We start from the raw sequence: 21,781 nt of genomic DNA, 5'->3' as shown, positions 1-21,781 counted from the left end.
TGTAAATAAAACACACAAACTTCTGTTTGTTACCTGACTTTCTGACTACCTATTTAAAATAAAACACACAAACTTCTGTTTGTTACCTGACTTTCTGGATACCTATGTAAAATAAAACACACAAACTTCTGTTTGTTACCTGACTTTCTGACTACCTATGTAAAATAAGACATAAAGTTCTGTTTGTTGCCTGACTTTCTGACTACCTATGTAAAATAAAACACACATACTTCTGTTTGTTGCCCGAATTTCTGACTACCTATTTAAAATTAAACACACATGAGCTATGAGATCCTGAAGGGAGGATAAAATATGGGGTAATAGAGCTAACTTGAGCTATGAGATCCTGAGGGGGGTATAAAGATGGGTTAATAGACACATAGAGCTCACATGAGCTGTGAGATGCTGAGGGAGGGTAAAAAGAAGGGGTAATAGACACACAGGGCTAACATGAGCCTTGAGATGCTGTGAGGTGATTGAAGAGATGGTGAGTCAGCAGTGAGGATGGGGTGGGTGATATTGATAGTAAGACTCAGTCCTTCCTCTCAGAAGCACTGCCTGTATTTCTTTGCTGGATCAGTAACTGCTGGGCACAGGATGCTCCTGTACTGTACAATAAGTAGAAGCTCCTTAAACACGAGGTCCTGGGAGAGGTTATATCCTTCCTGATGTTCTGCCCTGGTGCATTCCTTGATCTCCTCCTGTGATTATCTGACCATATCCTCCTTCTCTATCAATATTTCTCTGGTTTCTCCTCCCCTTATGGTATCAGCCTGGTAATTCCACCATTATGGAGGGGGAGAGACTGCCTGGGTGTATATACAGCACAGGCTCTGTCTGCTGAGGAAGCCTGCTGACCTGTACAAAGGAGAACGAGAGAGAGCACCTGGCCAGAACCATGGAGGGGACCAGCAGCTTTCTGTTCATTGCTCTGGCACTTTCCTGCATCTCAGGTACAGTCACCCCTGGGAGGGGTCATCTCTCTGTCAATCTCAGGGACATTAAGATAGTTCTTCTTAGAAAGTGCTTTCTGTGCAGAGAAGGGTCAGTATTTTGCACAAACCTTGCAGGAAGGAGCCTCGCTCATAAGCCAGGATGTGCTAGGAATGATCTCAGTCTCTCGTAGTCACTGCTAATGCCCTTCTGTGCAGAGGAGCCTCCTTCTGGAGTGCAGGAGGTGTTATATGCACAGGTAACGCGTCTAGATGTGCCTGGAAGATTTTCATAATCCATCCAGGGACACCCAGTGTAATGGGGATTATGTATGAATCTTCCTGCCACATTATTTTACTGTCTGATTACATCATTTGGGGTTTGAGGACCTTCTCTCCCACCATAAGATCAAAGAAATGATCACTTGGTACTGACACTTCTTTAGCGATGCTATTTTTGTGTTTTTCTCTTTTACTAAATTGTCTGCGTGGTAGCTGGAAGAGGATGTGGTGTGTAAAACAGACAGAAGGATAAAAGGAGGTAGACTCCGCATGGTTCACACTCATAAAGATTTAATATCACAATGAAAAAACACATCCAAAGGCTGCTTACCTCAGCAGTCCTTACTGCAGTTCCAAAAGGAAGAAATGTAAGTTCATTGACTGTATGCTGGCTTCCTGCTTATCTCCTGAGGCCTCCCTTCTGCGCCCAGACTCCTTATACTCTGGTAAGCGGAGCCTTCCCTTCACACAGAATCCCTTGCAGAGCTGGGTCGTAAGGAGGAACGGGCCAGATAGAGTAACTCAATGGGGTAATGTGCAGTATCCTCTCCTACTAGTGAAACACAGGGATTAATGAGAAGTAGCCTCTGCTATTTGTGTAACACAGGGATTAATGAGACATAGCCTCTGCTACTAGTGTAACACAGGTATTAATGGGAAGTAGCCTCTGCTACTAGTGTAACACAGGGATTAATGAGAAATAGCCTCTGCTACTAGTGTAATACAGGGATTAATGAGAAGTAGCCTCGGCTATTAGTCTAACACAGGGATTAATGAGAAGCAGTCTGTGCTATTAGTGTAACACAGGGACTACTGAGAAGTTGCCTGTCCTATTAGTCTAACACAGGGATTAATGAGCAGTAGCCTCTGCTATTAGACTAACACAGGGATTACAGAGAAGTAGCCTGTGCTATTAGTGTAACACAGGAATTAATGAGAAGTAGCCTGTGCTATTGTGTAACACAGGGATTAATGAGCAGTAGCCTCAGCTATTAGTGTAACACAGGGATTAATGTGCAGTAGCCTGTGCTAATAGTCTAACACAGGGATTAATGAGAAGTAGCCTGTGCTACTAGTGTAACACAGGGATTAATGAGAAGTAGCCTGTGCTATTAGTGTAACACAGGGATTAATGAGCAGTAGCCTCAGCTATTAGTGTAACACATGGATTAATGAGCAGTAGCCTCAGCTATTAGTGTAACACAGGGATTAATGAGAAGTATCCTCTGCTACTAGTGTAAAACAGGGATTAATGAGAAGTAGCCTGTGCTATTAGTGTAAAACAGAATTTAATGAGAAGTAGCCTGTGCTATTAGTGTAACACAGGGATTAGTGAGAAGTAGCCTGTGCTATTAGTCTAACACAGGGATTAATGAGAAGTAGCCTGTGCTATTAGTGTAACACAGGGATTAATGAGCAGTAGCCTCAGCTATTAGTGTAACACAGGGATTAATGAGAAGTATCCTCTGCTACTAGTGTAAAACAGGGATTAATGAGAAGTAGCCTGTGCTATTAGTGTAAAACAGAATTTAATGAGAAGTAGCCTGTGCTATTAGTGTAACACAGGGATTAGTGAGAAGTAGCCTGTGCTATTAGTCTAACACAGGGATTAATGAGAAGTAGCCTGTGCTATTAGTGTAACACAGGGATTAATGAGCAGTAGCCTCAGCTATTAGTGTAACACAGGGATTAATGAGCAGTAGCCTCAGCTATTAGTGTAACACAGGGGTTAATGAGAAGTAGCCTCTGCTACTAGTGTAAAACAGGGATTAATGAGAAGTAGCCTGTGCTATTAGTGTAACACAGGGATTAATGGGCAGTAGCCTGTTCTATTAGTGTAACACAGGGATTAATGAGCAAGTAGCCTGTGCTATTAGTCTAACACAGGGATTAATGAGAAGAAGCCTCTGCTATTAGTGTAACACAGGGATTAATGAGCAGTAGCCTCTGCTATTAGTGTAACACAGGGATTAATGAGAATTAGCCTCTGCTATTAGTGTAATACAGGGATTAATTAGCAGTAGCCTCTGCTACTAGTGTAACACAGGGATTAATGAGAAGTAGCCTGTGCTACTAGTGTAACACAGGGATTAATGAGAAGTAGCCTGTGCTATTAGTCTAACACAGGGATTAATGAGAAGTAGCCTGTGTTATTAGTGTAAGACAGAATTTAATGAGAAGTAGCCTGTGCTATTAGTGTAACACAAGGATTAGTGAGCAGTAGCCTGTGCTATTAGTGTAACACAGGGATTAATGAGAAGTAGCCTCTGCTATTAGTGTAACACAGGGATTAATGAGCAGTAGCCTCTGCTATTAGTGTAACACAGGGATTAATGAGAATTAGCCTCTGCTATTAGTGTAATACAGGGATTAATTAGCAGTAGCCTCTGCTACTAGTGTAACACAGGGATTAATGAGAAGTAGCCTGTGCTATTAGTCTAACACAGGGATTAATGAGAAGTAGCCTGTGCTACTAGTGTAACACAGGGATTAATGAGAAGTAGCCTGTGCTATTAGTCTAACACAGGGATTAATGAGAAGTAGCCTGTGTTATTAGTGTAAGACAGAATTTAATGAGAAGTAGCCTGTGCTATTAGTGTAACCCAAGGATTAGTGAGCAGTAGCCTGTGCTATTAGTGTAACACAGGGATTAATGAGAAGTAGCCTGTGCTATTAGTCTAACACAGGGATTAATGAGAAGTATCCTCTGCTACTAGTGTAACACAGGGATTAATGAGACGTAGCCTGTGCTACTAGTGTAACACAGGGATTTATGAGAAGTAGCCTGTACTATTAGTCTAACACAGGGATTAATGAGCAGTAGCCTCTGCTATTAGTCTAAGCCATCCGACCCGCTTGTCCGGACCCACGCACCTGTCTTACGCCGCCGTGCTGCCGCACCGCTATGCCATCAAGGGAAGCCATCGAGGGACGCCATCGTGAGACCCGAGGCCCGCTGACACAAGGGACCCCACCGACGCCTCAGCCCCACGCAGAAGGGACAGCGACCCGGACCTGAGTGACCCGAGAGCTACCATTGAGGGACCCCAACCCGAGGCCTACCTCTTTCCTGCGCCCTCCAAAGCCGCCGTCCATGACCACCGACATCATCACGGGCGCCATCGATGACAGACGGAGCGACGAGGGAGCCCCAGAAAAGGTCCTGCGGTGAGCCCTGCTTCCCTTCTTGCTGCCGCAGCTGTCCGACCCACTCAACCAGACCCACGCCGCCCTTCTTATGCCGCCATGCTGCCGCACCACCGCGCCATCAAGGGAAGCCATCGAGGGATGCCATCGTGAGACCCGAGGCCCGCTGATCCAAGGGACCCCAGCGACGCCTCAGCCCCACGCTGAAGGGACACTGACCTGGACCTGAGCGACCCAAGGCCTGCTGGCGAGGGACCCCAACCCGAAGCCTATCTCTTTCCTGCGCCCTCCGAAGCCGCCGCCCACGACCTCCGATGTCATCAAGGGCCCCATCGACAACAGACGGAGCAACGAGGGAGCCCCAGAAATGGCCCTGCGGTGAGCCGTAGGCGCCGCGCGACGAAGGAGCTCGACTAAGGGGCCTGACCTTTAGTGTGCCCCTTCGTGCTGCCCCTTCCTCTTACTTTCCTATTCCCATACACTAAGAATCCCTTGATATCCCTCCCCTCCCCTCCCCCGGCAGCAGTAACCTTCTGCAGTGGCCCTTTCCTCTCTACACCCCCCATACACCCTCTCCCCCAACACTCTAACACATCAACTCAGGCCACCCCCAACCCCCCTTTTGCTGATCAACTCGCCTGCCTCAGACCTTGCAATTTGCACCGGTGCTCATGCCTGACCTTTTGTCCGTGCCCCCTCGGCTCAATGCGTTCTGAGCTGACACGCCTGGGTTCTTCCTGCCTGCCTCCCTGCCTCTCTGCCCACAACTGACACCTTTCAGCTTCATTAAAGCAAACAAGAGATTGCACGCACGACTGACCGAGATTGCTATCCACGGCAACCACCTTCGCAGCTCAATTACCAAAAAAACCCAAAACGTTTTACTCTCTAAAAATTACTACTGCTAACGGCAATCCTTCAGTTTTCTTTGAAATTGCAAAGTCGCTCATGACAACCCCTCACTCTGATCTTTCTGACGTTGATGATGTCTTCTGCAATAGTACCTATCCCTACTCACTTTCAGGATAAAATCTCTAAAATAATCAGTAGCTTTCCTCAATCCTCCAGTCATCAGCTACCATTTTCCCTTCCAGCTTGCACATGGTCTGATTTTATACACGTAGACGCTTCATCCATTATGCGCATACTACAATAAACTAAAATCTCCTCATCCCCGTTCAATCCTTGTTCTGGTCATTTACTAAAAGCCCTAGGAGACCTTGGAAGTCTGTTCCTAAGTCAATTGGTTAACCAATCAGAATCCGGCATTTTCCCCATATCCCCTCAAACAAACTTCTATCCATCCAATAACAAAGAAAAAAAAAACGATAGCATTACAAATATATTGCTATCCTCCATCCTATTGCATCCCTTACTTCTCTAGCAAAAATACTTGAATCTGTTGTCCCTCATCAACTTTCTATTTATTCTGATATTGCTCTCTCCCTCACATCTGTCACCGGATCAGACAGCTACGATTATTATTACATAAAAAAATCTACTCGAAATTCCATCAGTTAGGCTAGCAAGACTCGACATCGCACAAAGAAGAGCTTTCTCGGTTTCTCTGGAGAGCTGTGAGATGCTGAGAGAGGGTAAAACAGACACATAGAGCTAATGTGAGCTGTGAGATCCTGTGAGAGGGTAAAATGATGGGGTAACAGACACACAGAGCTAACATGAGCTGTGAGATGCTGAGAGAGGGTAAAATGATGGGGTAACAGACACACAGAGCTAACATGAGCTGTGAGATGCTGAGAGAGGGTAAAATGATGGGGTAACAGACACACAGAGCTAACATGAGCTGTGAGATGCTGAGAGAGGGTAAAATGATGGGGTAACAGACACACAGAGCTAACATGAGCTGTGAGATGCTGAGAGAGGGTGAAACAATGGGGTAACAGACACATAGAGTTAACATGAAATGTGAGAAGCTGAGAGAGGGTAAAATGATGGGGTAACAGACACATAGAGTTAACATGAAATGTGAGAAGCTGAGAGAGGGTAAAATGATGGGGTAACAGACACATAGAGCTAACGTGAGCTGTGAGATCCTGAGAGAGGGTAAAATGATGGGGTAACAGACACACAGAGCTAACATGAGCTGTGAGATGCTGAGAGAGGGTGAAACAATGGGGTAACAGACACATAGAGTTAACATGAAATGTGAGAAGCTGAGAGAAGGTAAAATGATGGGGTAACAGACACATAGAGTTAACATGAGCTGTGAGATGCTGAGAGAGGGTAAAATGATGGGGTAACAGACACATAGAGCTAACGTGAGCTGTGAGATCCTGAGAGAGGATAAAACAATGGGGTAACAGACACATAGAGTTAACGTGAGCCATGAGATGCTGAGAGAGGGTAAAATGATGGGGTAACAGACACATAGAGCTAACGTGAGCTGTGAGATCCTGAGAGAGGATAAAACAATGGGGTAACAGACACATAGAGCTAATGTGAGCCATGAGATGCTGAGAGAGGGTAAAACGATGGGGTAACAGACACATAGAGTTAACATGAGCCATGAGATCCTGAGAGAGGGTAAAACGATGGGGTAACAGACACATAGAGTTAACGTGAGCCATGAGATGCTGAGAGAGGGTAAAATGATGGGGTAACAGACACATAGAGCTAACGTGAGCTGTGAGATCCTGAGAGAGGATAAAACAATGGGGTAACAGACACATAGAGCTAATGTGAGCCATGAGATGCTGAGAGAGCGTAAAACGATGGGGTAACAGACACATAGAGTTAACGTGAGCCATGAGATCCTGAGAGAGGATAAAACAATGGGGTAACAGACACATAGAGTTAACGTGAGCCATGAGATCCTGAGAGAGGGTAAAACGATGGGGTAACAGACACATAGAGTTAACGTGAGCCGTGAGATGCTGAGAGAGGGTAAAACGATGGGGTAACAGACACATAGAGCTAACGTGAGCTGTGAGATCCTGAGAGAGGGTAAAACGATGGGGTAACAGACACATAGAGCTAATGTGAGCTGTGAGATGCAGACAGAGAGTAAAAAGAAGAGGTCTAGCAAAGGTTTCCTGGCGTGGGCCTGCCTGGAGCGCAATCTCAATACATAAAGGCCCTAACATTTCCGGCATGCTCACAACTCACTCTCTGATAACATCTAGGATAGCCCCAGGAACTGTAAATTACTGCGGCAAGAGTGGTTTTCAAGATCTTTGAGCTTGCTTTCTATTTCCTCTAAACTAGCGACTGTCACAGTGGCTGCAATGTCGTTACTGTACGCACCATCTTCCAACACGGAGATGCGCTGCTCCATTTCCATCAGCCTCTGGATCGCCGCGTTGAACGAACCGCACAGTGCTTCAACTTTTGCAAAAATTCCCTCGAACTTCCTGTCAAGTTTTTGGTCGATCGTTTTTTCCACCGCCACCTTAATCGCGACTATCGGGAATGCAGGAGCCAACTCCAGCATTCCTTCGGGCTTTCCATCCACCATCTTGGAATCCGCCGCTTTGGTTTTTTCCTTGTCCTTCTCGACATAACCATTTCCAAATTCCCACAGTCGAAACAGCACAATTAGGGCTTAACGAACATGTGTTTAGCAATAACGGATCAGATGGGGTTCAGAAAATCAGGGGACGGATAATGGGTAGACCCAAAGGGTCCTTTCAAAGCATTACATGACTCATCTGCGTACCTTTGATTTGTTTTGAATGAGCTACTTGATAACTTTATGGAGTGCACCCTGGTCCTTCTATTAACAGAGAGTAAATAACCGAGTCACATCTACTCATTCAAGATCTCTCATGATCTTAAACACCTCTATCCTATCCCCCCTCAGCTGTCTCTTCTCCAAGCTGAACAGCCCTAACCTCTTTAGTCTTTCCTCATAGGAGAGCTGTTCCATTCCCCTTATCATTTTGGTTTCCCTTCTCTGTACCTTCTCCATCGCAATTATATCTTTTTTGAGATGCGGCGACCAGAATTGTACACAGTATTCAAGGTGCGGTCTCACAATAGATATTATGATTCTGCTCACGGCTAGGCCGTGAGCAGTCTCTCACCTCCTTGTTGCCTGCTTCTCCGTCTGCCTGCCTGCTTCGTCACCGTGCTCTTCACCCGGCCGGAGCCGCTGCTCTTCAGCCCGGAGGCCAGGAGGCCGCCGCCAGTATTTCTCCACAGCCCAGAGGCCGCCCATGTTTGTCTCCTACACAGCAGGCTTTGCCGCCGTGCTTCCATGTGGCCTGGATGCCGCTCTATTTTATAATTATTGTATTTTCAAAAATTTTAATTATAAACCATTGTGAAGGCTTGTCTGATGTAACGGTATAGAAATGTTAATAAACTAAACTAAACTATTTGCTTTTTTGATCGCCACAGCACACTGGACCGATGATTTCAATGTATTATCCACTATGATGCCTAGTTCTCTTTCCTGGGTGGTAACTCCTAAGATAGAACCTAAAATTGTGTAACTACAGCACAGGTTATTTTTTTCCTATATGCATTACTTTACACACACTTGTCCACATTAAATTTCATCTGCCATTTGGAAGCCCAATCTTCCTGTCTTGCAAGGTCCTCCTGCAATTCATCACAATCTGCTTGTGATTTAACTACGCTGCATAATTTTGTGTCATTCGCAAAGTTTATCACCTCACTCATTTTCCCCCTTTCCAGATCATTTATAAATATATTGAAAAGCACCAGTCCAAGTACAGATCCCTGAGGCACTCCACTGTTTACCCTTTTCCACTGAGAAAATTGCCCATTTAATCCTACTCTCTGTTTCCTGTCTTTTAACCAGTTTGTAATCCATGAAAGGACATCACCACCTATCCCATGACTTTTCACTTTTCCTAGAAGCCTCTCATGAGGAACTTTGTCAAACGCCTTCTGAAAATCCAAGTACATTACATCTACCGGTTTACCTTTATCCACATGTTTATTAACTCCTTCAAAAAAGTGAAGCAGATTTGTGAGGCAAGACTTGCCCTGGGTAAATTCATGTTGGCTGTGTCCCATCATGCCATGTCTATCTGAATGTTTTGTGATTTTATTCTTTATAACAGTTTCCATGATTTTTCCCAGCACTGAAGTCAGGCTCACCAGTCTATAGTTTCTTGGATCACCCCTGGATCCCTTTGTAAATATAGGGGTTACATTGGCCATCTTTCAATCTTCAGATGCATCAGATGACTTTAATGATAGTTTACAAATTTTTACTAATAGTTCTGAAATTTCATGTTTTAGTTCATTCAAAACTCTGGGGTGTATACCATCCGGTCCAGGTGATTTACTATTCAGTTTGTCAATCAGGCCTACCACATCTTCCAGGTTCACCGTGATTTGGTTCAATTGATCGGAAACATCACCCATGAAAACCTTCTCCAGAATGGGTATCTCTCTAACATCCTCTTCAGTAAACACTAAAGCAAAGAAATTGTTTAATCTTTCATGATGGCCTTATCTTCTCTAAGTGCCACCTTAACCCCTTGATCATCCAACAGTCCAACTGATTCCCTCGCAGGCTTTCTGCTTTGGATATATTTTTTAAAGTTTTTATTGTGAGTTTTTGCTTCTATGGCCAACTTCTTTTCAAATTCTCTCTTAGCCTGTCTCATCAATGTCTTACATTTAACTTGCAATGCTTATGTTTTATTCTATTTTCTTCTGATGGATCCTTCTTCCAATTTTTGAGTGAAGATCTTTTGGCTAAAATAGCTTCTTTTACCTCCATTTTTAACCATGCCGGTAATCGTTTTGCCTTCCTTCCATCTTTCTTAATGTGTGGAATAAATCTGGACCTTGCTTCTAAGATGGTATTTTTTAACAATGTCCACACCTTTGCACATTCGATGCAAAAGACTGGGAGGCCCCCACTTGCTGCTGGACTGCTGCCTTCATCTTAAATTTGTTCAGTTCCTAGTTAAGCTTTAGATTGCTATGGATGTAGGATTGCTTACAATTATGGTCCTTTAAATGTATTAGTGAATTCACATATATCCGGTGGTAACCTTCAAGAGAATGATCAAACTCTTGATAAGGTGTGGGGAATTTCTTTGTTTAAGTTGCCTGACTTTCTGACTATCTATGTAAAATAAAACACACAAACTTCTGTTTGTTACCTGACTTTCTGACTACCTATTTAAAATAAAACACACAAACTTCTGTTTGTTACCTGACTTTCTGGATACCTATGTAAAATAAAACACACAAACTTCTGTTTGTTACCTGACTTTCTGACTACCTATGTAAAATAAGACATAAAGTTCTGTTTGTTGCCTGACTTTCTGACTACCTATGTAAAATAAAACACACATACTTCTGTTTGTTGCCCGAATTTCTGACTACCTATTTAAAATTAAACACACATGAGCTATGAGATCCTGAAGGGAGGATAAAATATGGGGTAATAGAGCTAACTTGAGCTATGAGATCCTGAGGGGGGTATAAAGATGCGTTAATAGACACATAGAGCTCACATGAGCTGTGAGATGCTGAGGGAGGGTAAAAAGATGGGGTAATAGACACACAGGGCTAACATGAGCCTTGAGATGCTGTGAGGTGATTGAAGAGATGGTGAGTCAGCAGTGAGGATGGGGTGGGTGATATTGATAGAAAGACTCAGTCCTTCCTCTCAGAAGCACTGCCTGTATTTCTTTGCTGGATCAGTAACTGCTGGGCACAGGATGCTCCTGTACTGTACAATAAGTAGAAGCTCCTTAAACACGAGGTCCTGGGAGAGGTTATATCCTTCCTGATGTTCTGCCCTGGTGCATTCCTTGATCTCCTCCTGTGATTATCTGACCATATCCTCCTTCTCTATCAATATTTCTCTGGTTTCTCCTCCCCTTATGGTATCAGCCTGGTAATTCCACCATTATGGAGGGGGAGAGACTGCCTGGGTGTATATTATGGAGGGGGAGGGACTGCCTGGGTGTATATTATGGAGGGGGAGGGACTGCCTGGGTGTATATACAGCACAGGCTCTGTCTGCTGAGGAAGCCTGCTGACCTGTACAAAGGAGAACGAGAGAGAGCACCTGGCCAGGACCATGGAGGGGACTAGCAGCTTTCTGTTCATTGCTCTGGCACTTTCCTGCATCTCAGGTACAGTCACCCCTGGGAGGGGTCATCTCTCTGTCAATCTCAGGGACATTAAGATAGTTCTTCTTAGAAAGTGCTTTCTGTGCAGAGAAGGGTCAGTATTTTGCACAAACCTTGCAGGAAGGAGCCTCGCTCATAAGCCAGGATGTGCTAGGAATGATCTCAGTCTCTCGTAGTCACTGCTAATGCCCTTCTGTGCAGAGGAGCCTCCTTCTGGAGTGCAGGAGGTGTTATATGCACAGGTAACGCGTCTAGATGTGCCTGGAAGATTTTCATAATCCATCCAGGGACACCCAGTGTAATGGGGATTATGTATGAATCTTCCTGCCACATTATTTTACTGTCTGATTACATCATTTGGGGTTTGAGGACCTTCTCTCCCACCATAAGATCAAAGAAATGATCACTTGGTACTGACACTTCTTTAGCGATGCTATTTTTGTGTTTTTTCTCTTTTACTAAATTGTCTGCGTGGTAGCTGGAAGAGGATGTGGTGTGTAAAACAGACAGAAGGATAAAAGGAGGTAGACTCCGCATGGTTCACACTCATAAAGATTTAATATCACAATGAAAAAACACATCCAAAGGCTGCTTACCTCAGCAGTCCTTACTGCAGTTCCAAAAGGAAGAAATGTAAGTTCATTGACTGTATGCTGGCTTCCTGCTTATCTCCTGAGGCCTCCCTTCTGGGCCCAGACTCCTTATACTCTGGTGAGCGGAGCCTTCCCTTCACATAGAATCCCTAGCAGAGCTGGGTCGTAAGGAGGAACGGGCCAGATAGAGTAACTCAATGGGGTAATGTGCAGTATCCTCTCCTACTAGTGTAACACAGGGATTAATGGGAAGTAGCGACTGCTACTAGTGAAACACAGGGATTAATGAGAAGTAGCCTCTGCTATTTGTGTAACACAGGGATTAATGAGACATAGCCTCTGCTACTAGTGTAACACAGGTATTAATGGGAAGTAGCCTCTGCTACTAGTGTAACACAGGGATTAATGGGAAGTAGCGACTGCTACTAGTGAAACACAGGGATTAATGAGACGTAGCCTCTGCTACTAGTGTAACACAGGTATTAATGGGAAGTAGCCTCTGCTACTAGTGTAACGCAGGGATTAATGAGAAATAGCCTCTGCTACTAGTGTAACGCAGGGATTAATGAGAAATAGCCTCTGCTACTAGTGTAACACAGGGATTAATGGGAAGTAGCGACTGCTACTAGTGAAACACAGGGATTAATGAGACGTAGCCTCTGCTACTAGTGTAACACAGGTATTAATGGGAAGTAGCCTCTGCTACTAGTGTAACGCAGGGATTAATGAGAAATAGCCTCTGCTACTAGTGTAACGCAGGGATTAATGAGAAATAGCCTCTGCTACTAGTGTAACGCAGGGATTAATGAGAAGTAGCCTCTGCTATTAGTCTAACACAGGGATTAATGAGCAGTAGCCTCTGCTATTAGTGTAACACAGGGATTAATGAGAAGCAGTCTGTGCTATTAGTGTAACACAGGGACTACTGAGAAGTTGCCTGTGCTATTAGTCTAACACAGGGATTAATGAGCAGTAGCCTCTGCTATTAGTCTAACACAGGGATTACAGAGAAGTAGCCTGTGCTATTAGTGTAACACAGGAATTAATGAGAAGTAGCCTGTGCTATTGTGTAACACAGGGATTAATGAGCAGTATCCTCAGCCATTAGTGTAACACAGGAATTAATGAGAAGTAGCCTGTGCTATTAGTGTAACACAGGGATTAATGAGCAGTAGCCTCAGCTATTAGTGTAACACAGGGATTAATGTGCAGTAGCCTGTGCTAATAGTCTAACACAGGGATTAATGAGAAGTAGCCTGTGCTACTAGTGTAACACAGGGATTAATGAGAAGTAGCCTGTGCTATTAGTGTAACACAGCAATTAATGAGAAGTAGCCTGTGCTATTAGTGTAACACAGGGATTAATGAGCAGTAGCCTCAGCTATTAGTGTAACACAGGGATTAATGAGAAGTATCCTCTGCTACTAGTGTAAAACAGGGATTAATGAGAAGTAGCCTGTGCTATTAGTGTAACACAGGGATTAGTGAGAAGTAGCCTGTGCTATTAGTCTAACACAGGGATTAATGAGAAGTAGCCTGTGCTATTAGTGTAACACAGGGATTAATGAGCAGTAGCCTCAGCTATTAGTGTAACACAGGAATTAATGAGCAGTAGCCTCTGCTATTAGTGTAACACAGGGATTAATGAGCAGTAGCCTCAGCTATTAGTGTAACACAGGGATTAATGAGAAGTATCTTCTGCTACTAGTGTAAAACAGGGATTAATGAGAAGTAGCCTGTGCTATTAGTGTAAGACAGAATTTAATGAGAAGTAGCCTGTGCTATTAGTGTAACACAGGGATTAATGAGAAGTAGCCTCTGCTACTAGTGTAAAACAGGGATTAATGAGAAGTAGCCTGTGCTATTAGTGTAACATAGAATTTAATGAGAATTAGCCTGTGCTATTAGTGTAACACAGGGATAAATGAGCAGTAGCCTGTGCTATTAGTGTAACACAGGGATTAATGAGCAAGTAGCCTGTGCTATTAGTCTAACACAGGGATTAATGAGAAGTAGCCTCTGCTATTAGTGTAACACAGGGATCAATGAGAATTAGCCTCTGCTATTAGTGTAATACAGGGATTAATTAGCAGTAGCCTCTGCTACTAGTGTAACACAGGGATTAATGAGAAGTAGCCTGTGTTATTAGTCTAACACAGGGATTAATGAGAAGTAGCCTGTGCTACTAGTGTAACACAGGGATTAATGAGAAGTAGCCTGTGCTATTAGTCTAACACAGGGATTAATGAGAAGTAGCCTCTGTTATTAGTGTAAGACAGAATTTAATGAGAAGTAGCCTGTGCTATTAGTGTAACACAAGGATTAGTGAGCAGTAGCCTCTGCTATTAGTGTAACACAGGGATTAATGAGAATTAGCCTCTGCTATTAGTGTAATACAGGGATTAATTAGCAGTAGCCTCTGCTACTAGTGTAACACAGGGATTAATGAGAAGTAGCCTGTGCTATTAGTCTAACACAGGGATTAATGAGAAGTAGCCTGTGCTACTAGTGTAACACAGGGATTAATGAGAAGTAGCCTGTGCTATTAGTCTAACACAGGGATTAATGAGAAGTAGCCTGTGTTATTAGTGTAAGACAGAATTTAATGAGAAGTAGCCTGTGCTATTAGTGTAACACAAGGATTAGTGAGCAGTAGCCTGTGCTATTAGTGTAACACAGGGATTAATGAGAAGTAGCCTGTGCTATTAGTCTAACACAGGGATTAATGAGAAGTATCCACTGCTACTAGTGTAACACAGGGATTAATGAGAAGTATCCTCTGCTACTAGTGTAACACAGGGATTAATGAGACGTAGCCTGTGCTACTAGTGTAACACAGGGATTTATGAGAAGTAGCCTGTACTATTAGTCTAACACAGGGATTAATGAGCAGTAGCCTCTGCTATTAATCTAAGCCATCCGACCCGCTTGTCCGGACCCACGCACCTGTCTTACGACGCCGTGCTGCCGCACCGCTATGCCATCAAGGGAAGCCATCGAGGGACGCCATCGTGAGACCCGAGGCCCGCTGACACAAGGGACCCCACCGACGCCTCAGCCCCACGCAGAAGGGACAGCGACCCGGACCTGAGCGACCCGAGAGCTACTGGTGAGGGACCCAAACCCGAGGCCTACCTCTTTCCTGCGCCCTCCAAAGCCGCCGTCCATGACCACCGACATCATCACGGGCGCCATCGATGACAGACGGAGCGACGAGGGAGCCCCAGAAAAGGTCCTGCGGTGAGCCCTGCTTCCCTTCTTGCTGCCGCAGCTGTCCGACCCACTCAACCAGACCCACGCCGCCCTTCTTATGCCGCCATGCTGCCGCACCACCGCACCATCAAGGGAAGCCATCGAGGGATGCCATCGTGAGACCCGAGGCCCGCTGATCCAAGGGACCCCAGCGACGCCTCAGCCCCACGCTGAAGGGACACTGACCTGGACCTGAGCGACCCAAGGCCTGCTGGCGAGGGACCCCAACCCGAAGCCTATCTCTTTCCTGCGCCCTCCGAAGCCGCCGCCCACGACCTCCGATGTCATCAAGGGCCCCATCAACAACAGACGGAGCAACGAGGGAGCCCCAGAAATGGCCCTGCGGTGAGCCGTAGGCGCCGCGCGACGAAGGAGCTCGACTAAGGGGCCTGACCTTTAGTGTGCCCCTTCGTGCTGCCCCTTCCTCTTACTTTCCTATTCCCATACACTAAGAATCCCTTGATATCCCTCCCCTCCCCTCCCCCCGGCAGCAGTAACCTTCTGCAGTGGCCCTTTCCTCTCTACACCCCCCATACACCCTCTCCCCCAACACTCTAACACATCAACTCAGGCCACCCCCAACCCCCCTTTTGCTGACCAACTCGCCTGCCTCAGACCTTGCAATTTGCACCGGCGCTCATGCCTGACCTTTTGTCCGTGCCCCCTCGGCTCAATGCGTTCTGAGCTGACACGCCTGGGTTCTTCCTGCCTGCCTCCCTGCCCACAACTGACACCTTTCAGCTTCATTAAAGCAAACAAGAGATTGCACGCACGACTGACCGAGATTGCTATCCACGGCAACCACCTTCGCAGCTGAATTCCTGACAAAGAAACTTCACAAAGGGGGTTTCCCCTTTGATGCACCCCTTTCTAGTATCACCCATATAGCAGATATATCCCCCGCCCCCTTCCCCTCCTATCGCCCATATAGCAAATATATCCTCCCGCCCCCTTCCCCTCCTATTGCCCCTCCTCAGCCTCCTCTCAACCAAAATGTTCCTCTTTTCTATTCCCTGTTTACACCATCCCACAATGCGAAAGGCTCTCCCAGTACACACACACCCCGCCAACCATCGCAAATCTCTAGTGCCCATTATGATTTCACCCTTCACACAATTTCTGGGCCTAACTACACTAGCCATCTCCCTATTCAACGCACAATCCATCCTAAAAAAAAAGCCCCAATACTCCATGACCTACTCACTGACCCCAGTCCCGACATTTGTGCCATCACTGAGACCTGGCTGAAGAACACAGACCAGGTTTTCATTAACCAGCTCCCCCTACAGACCTACGATATATTCTCCATCCCAAGACCTAAAAAAAAGAGGTGGAAGGCTACTCCTGGCTGCAAGAAAACACCTCAGTTTAAAACTCCAAACAACTCACCCCCCATCTAGACTTGAAACAGGGCTGTTTAAATCCAAAACCCTACAGATCTGCCTCATCTATGCCCCCCCAGGCCTACTCGAACATGACCCTTCCCCCATCATCGAATACATTTCGGACAACATCAATTCAGACACCCCGGCAGTTATACTAGGAGATTTTAATCTCTACGTGGATGTCCTCCCTGCCACACCTGCTTGCGAGATCTTACTCGACACCCTCCAGGCCTTAGGCTATAGACAACTGATCACTGCGCCAACACATAAAGCGGGTCATACCCTTGACCTCATCTTTGTTAACTCCCACATAACATCGTCCAACACACCCGTAGCTACCCCAGTCCCATGGTCAGACCACTCCCTCATTAATGTCCTACTCACCACAAACATTCCCCCCTCCAACATCTCATACACATAATAAGACAATCTCTTTCCGTAAACCATGTTCATCAGAGGACCTTACTTTAGAGTTTGACAAAGTAGCTAAGAACCTCGACCTCACTGACCCAGAATCAGCGCTACTCTAATGGAACAATCTTACATCCTTAGTAGCCAATGAAACCTGCCCCTTGGACCACAAAGAAATACCCGCTCACTCAAACAGAAAGAAAACCTTGGTACACTGATGAACTAAGAAGGGTAAAAAAAGGACCTTAGATCCAAAGAACATGCATGGCGTAAACAACCAACCCTTACCCACAAAGCAGTTTACAAAAATACATTGCACACATACAGACAAATCACCCAAGCTAAACGAGATTTCTACTCCGCAAGAATTCACGACTATCAATTCAATGCAAATGCCCTATTCTCATACGTCACGGAGCTTACAAACTCCACCCCCACACTAATACTGAAGAAAATGCCAGTGGTAAATGCAAAGAACTAGCATTGTATTTTAAAAACAAAATTGCCAATATCCTATTACGTTTCCCCACCAAGCCTTCCCCCATCACCCCACTCTCTAATGACAACAAGGTCATCCTTGGGTCCCTCGACCTCATGACACCCAAGGAGATTGAATCCATTTTAAAAAAGATTAAACCAGCTACACACATCTCTTACACTATCCCCATGAAAGCACTCCTGACTATCCCCTCTGCCATCGCTAAACCTCTAGCCGATTTAATTAATTGCTCACTCACATTCGGCAAAGTCCCAGACCCCCTCAAACTTGCTGTCGTCAAACCCCTCCTTAAAAAACCTACTCTCAACCCCATCGACCCTGCAATCTACCGACCCATTTCCAACCTGCCCTTCATATCCAAAATATTGGAAAAGGTAGTTAATACACAATTTACAGACTTCTTAGAAGACCATAGTATCCTACACCCATCACAATTCGGGTTCCATAAAGCCCGTAGTACCGAACATCTCCTACTAGAAATCACTGACACCATCCTCAAAGGCATGGACCATGGTAAATTGTATCTACTCGCCCTCCTAGACATCTCAGCAGCCTTTGATACTGTCAACCATGAAATTCTAATTTCCCGCTTAGCAGAGATAGTTATCTCTGACACAGCCCTGTTATGGTTTTCATCATATCTCAACCACAGAGAATACATAGTAAAAATTGATAACTTTGAATCCTCTCTTATTCCCCTCACTCAAGGTGTCCCCTAAGGATCCTCCCTTTCCTCCACTCTTTTCAACATTTAACTTTTGCCACTCTGCCGCCTCCTCTCTGACCAAGGCCTACAGTTTTTCCTATATGCAGATGATGTGCAAATCCTTATCCCCATCCAAAAATCTCTCAACGAATCCCTGCAATTCTGGGAAACTTGTCTTGCCTCTATCAAATCCTTACTATCTAACCTCCATCTCGCGCTAAATGCATCGAAAACAGAAATCCTCATAATCTCAAATCAACCCGACATTATATCCCAAGCCACCTCTCACGACTCCACTCTTACCCATGCTCCCCTGCAGTCCGTAAGAGACTTAGGTGTCTCCTTAGATCAACATTTAAATTTCAAACCCCACATCAACACTCTTCTAAAGTGGGGTTTCTTCAAACTCCACATCCTTAAAAAACTCAAACCCCTCCTACACGCTCAGGATTTCCGTTTAGTACTCCAGACGACCATCCTATCTAAACTGGACTACTGCAACTCCCTACTTCTGGGCCTTCCCTTTGCCACAATTAAACCCCTACAAATCCTACAGAATGTCATGGCCAGGATCATAACTAATACCCGTAAAAGGGACCACATCACTCCTATTTTAAAGGACCTGCACTGGCTGCCCATCCCCTTCCGCATTCAATACAAAACCCTCACCATCTTACACAACACGCTGTACAAACACAACCATTCCTGGCTCGAAGAAATGCCATGTTTCCGTACTTCCAACCGCCCTTCCAGAACCGCCCTTGCGGATACCCTCCATACCCCATCCCTCAAAACTGCCCACCATGCCCTTACCAGACAACGAGCCTTCTCTATCGCTGGCCCTTCCCTCTAGAATTCCTTAACTTCCAATCTCCGTCTAGAGCCTTCCTTACATAATTTCAAAAAAGGAATCAAGACATGGCTTTTCAAACAGGCCTACCCCGATTCAAACCAAACCAGCCAAATATACAATTCTTACCCCTTATTGTTTGCTTTTCCCACTTCCCCTTAGTATAGTACCCTGCCCCCCCCCTCACTACTACTTTGTGAGATGGTATAGGGTGAATTGTGTTTTTATGTACATATCCTGTGTTGTTATTGTAGTCTCATATTAAGGCTATGCTCCGTCTCTCTCCATATCTCTGTTCCTTTTAATTTCCATTGCTAGGTCTTCTTTCTCTCTCTGCCTCTTCCACCTTCTCCTTCTGGCCTGCTCCTCCCTCTTCCCTCCCTGTTCATTGTAATTTTTGATCCTTTATAGTTAATTGCAAACCGGCGTGATGTTTCCTATGAATGTTGGTGTATAAAGGTTTATAAATAAATAAATAACCTGTGCTATTAGTGTAACAAAGGGATTAATGAGAAGTAGCCTGTGCTACTAGTGTAACACAGGGATTAATGAGCAGTAGCCTCTGCTATTAGTGTTACACAGGGATTAATGAGAAGTAGCCTGTGCTATTAGTATAACACAGTGATTAATGAGAAGTAGCCTGTGCTATTAGTGTAACACAGGGATTAATGTGCAGTAGCCTGTGCTATTAGTCTAATACAGGGATTAATGAGAAGTAGCCTATGCTATTAGTGTAACCCAGGGATTAATGAGAAGTAGCCTGTGCTGTTAGTCTAACACAGGGATTAATGAGATGTAGCCTGTGCTATTAGTCTAACACAGGGATTAATGAGAAATAGCCTGTGCTATTAGTGTAACACAGGGATTAAGGAGAAGTAGCCTGTGCTATTAGTCCAACACAGGGATTAATGAGAAGTAGCCTGTTCTACTAGTGTAACACAGGAATTAATGAGAAGTAGCCTGTGCTGTTAGTGTAACACAGGGATTAATGAGATGTAGCCTGTGCTGTTAGTGTAACACAGGGATTAATGAGAAGTAGCCTGTTCTACTAGTGTAACACAGGGATCAATGAGAAGCAGCCTGTGCTATTAGTGTAACACAGGAATTAATGAGATGTAGCCTGTGCTGTTAGTGTAACACAGGGATTAATAAGAAGTAGCCTGTTCTACTAGTGTAACACAGGGATTAATGAGAAGTAGCCTGTGCTATTAGTGTAAAACAGGGATTAATGAGAAGTAGCCTGTGCTATTAGTGTAACACAGGTATTAATGAGCAGTAGCCTCTGCTATTAGTGTAACACAGGGATTAATGAGAAGTAGCCTGTGCTCTTAGTGTAACCCAGGGATTAATGAGAAGTAGCCTGTGCTACTAGTGTAACACAGGGATTAATGAGAAGTAGCCTGTGCTATTAGTATAAAACAGGGATTAATGAGAAGTAGCCTCTGCTATTAGTCTAACACAGGGATTAATGAGAAGTAGCCTGTGCTATTAATCTAATACAGGGATTAATGAGAAGTAGCCTGTGCTATTAGTCTAGCCTGTGCTATTAGTCTAACACAGGGATTAATGTGCATAGCCTGTACTATTAGTCTAACACAGGGAGTAATGAGCAGTAGCCTGTGCTATTAGTGTAACATAGGTATTAATGTGCAGTAGCCTGTGCTATTAGTCTAACACAGAGATTAGTGTGCAGTAGCCTCTGCTATTAGAGTACTTCAGCAGGGTAATGTGAAGTATCCTGTGCTATTACAGTACCTCTGCAAAGTAATGTGCTATTATAGTGTATCAGCAGGGTAATGAGCAGTAACCTGTACTTTTGTAGTACCTCAGCAGGATAAAGTGAAGCAGACTTTGCTACCACAACACCTCAGCAGGGGAATCAGCAGTTGCCTGTGCTATTATAGTACTTTGGTAGGATAATGTGCAGTAACCTGTGCTATTATAGTACATTGGCAGGGTAATGCGCAGTAGCCTGTGCTATTATAGTACCTCAACAGGGTAATGTGCTTTAGCATGTGCTATTCCCTGTATGTACCTGGATCAGTCCGCGCTTCTTTGCTTGCCACAGAGACACAGGAGCGGAAGGAGTAGATGCTCTAGGTCTTCCCTGGCCAATGACGATTCTGCTTTACGTATTTCCTCCTTGGCCTCTAATCGGCAAAGTACTCAGGCAGATACAGGGACACCTGGCAAAGTTGATCTTGGTGGCTCCCAAGTTGCCGTGGCGGCCGTGGTTTGCGGATTTGGTCAGTCTAGCGGTGGACGGTCCCCTGTGGTTTCCTATCTTCCAAACCTGCTTCATCAGGGGCCCATCTGTTTCGACCAGGTCGATCGCTTCTGTCTAGCGGCATGGCTTTTGAGAGGCAGCGTTTAAAAAGCAAAGGCTATTCAATGCGGTGGTAACTACTCTGTTGAGATCGAGTCAAGCTTGAACTTCCCTGTCTTATGTCCGTGTTTGGAAGGTTTTTGAGTCGTGGTGCATAGACCAGAGGATTCTTCCCACCCGGGCATCCATGTCAGATATCTTGTGTTTCCTTCAGGCGGGCTTAGCTAAGGGATTGTCCTCTAGTTCCTTGTGAGTGCAGGTGGCAGCTCTTGGTTCTTTGCGCGGTACCATAAACGGGGTAGCATTGGCT

The 21,781-nt window shown here is 45.0% G+C and overlaps 1 protein-coding gene across 1 annotated transcript in view; it reads left to right on the top strand.

The window, feature by feature from the left end:
• Positions 1–11,371: 11,371 nt before the first annotated feature.
• The window catches only part of LOC115086008 (ovoinhibitor-like), a 50,666-nt gene continuing 40,256 nt past the window's right edge, over positions 11,372–21,781 (top strand). Inside the window, exon 1 of the mRNA XM_029592589.1 lies at positions 11,372–11,452. Within this exon, the coding sequence (XP_029448449.1) occupies positions 11,398–11,452 (55 nt within the window). The 5' untranslated portion in view covers positions 11,372–11,397. The remainder of the gene's footprint in view (positions 11,453–21,781) is intronic.

The sequence above is a fragment of the Rhinatrema bivittatum genome, chromosome 2 (genome assembly GCF_901001135.1).
Source record: "Rhinatrema bivittatum chromosome 2, aRhiBiv1.1, whole genome shotgun sequence".
Lineage (NCBI taxonomy): Eukaryota > Metazoa > Chordata > Amphibia > Gymnophiona > Rhinatrematidae > Rhinatrema > Rhinatrema bivittatum.
Note: the sequence above shows the minus strand (reverse complement) of the source record. Positions and strands in the feature narration are given on the sequence as shown.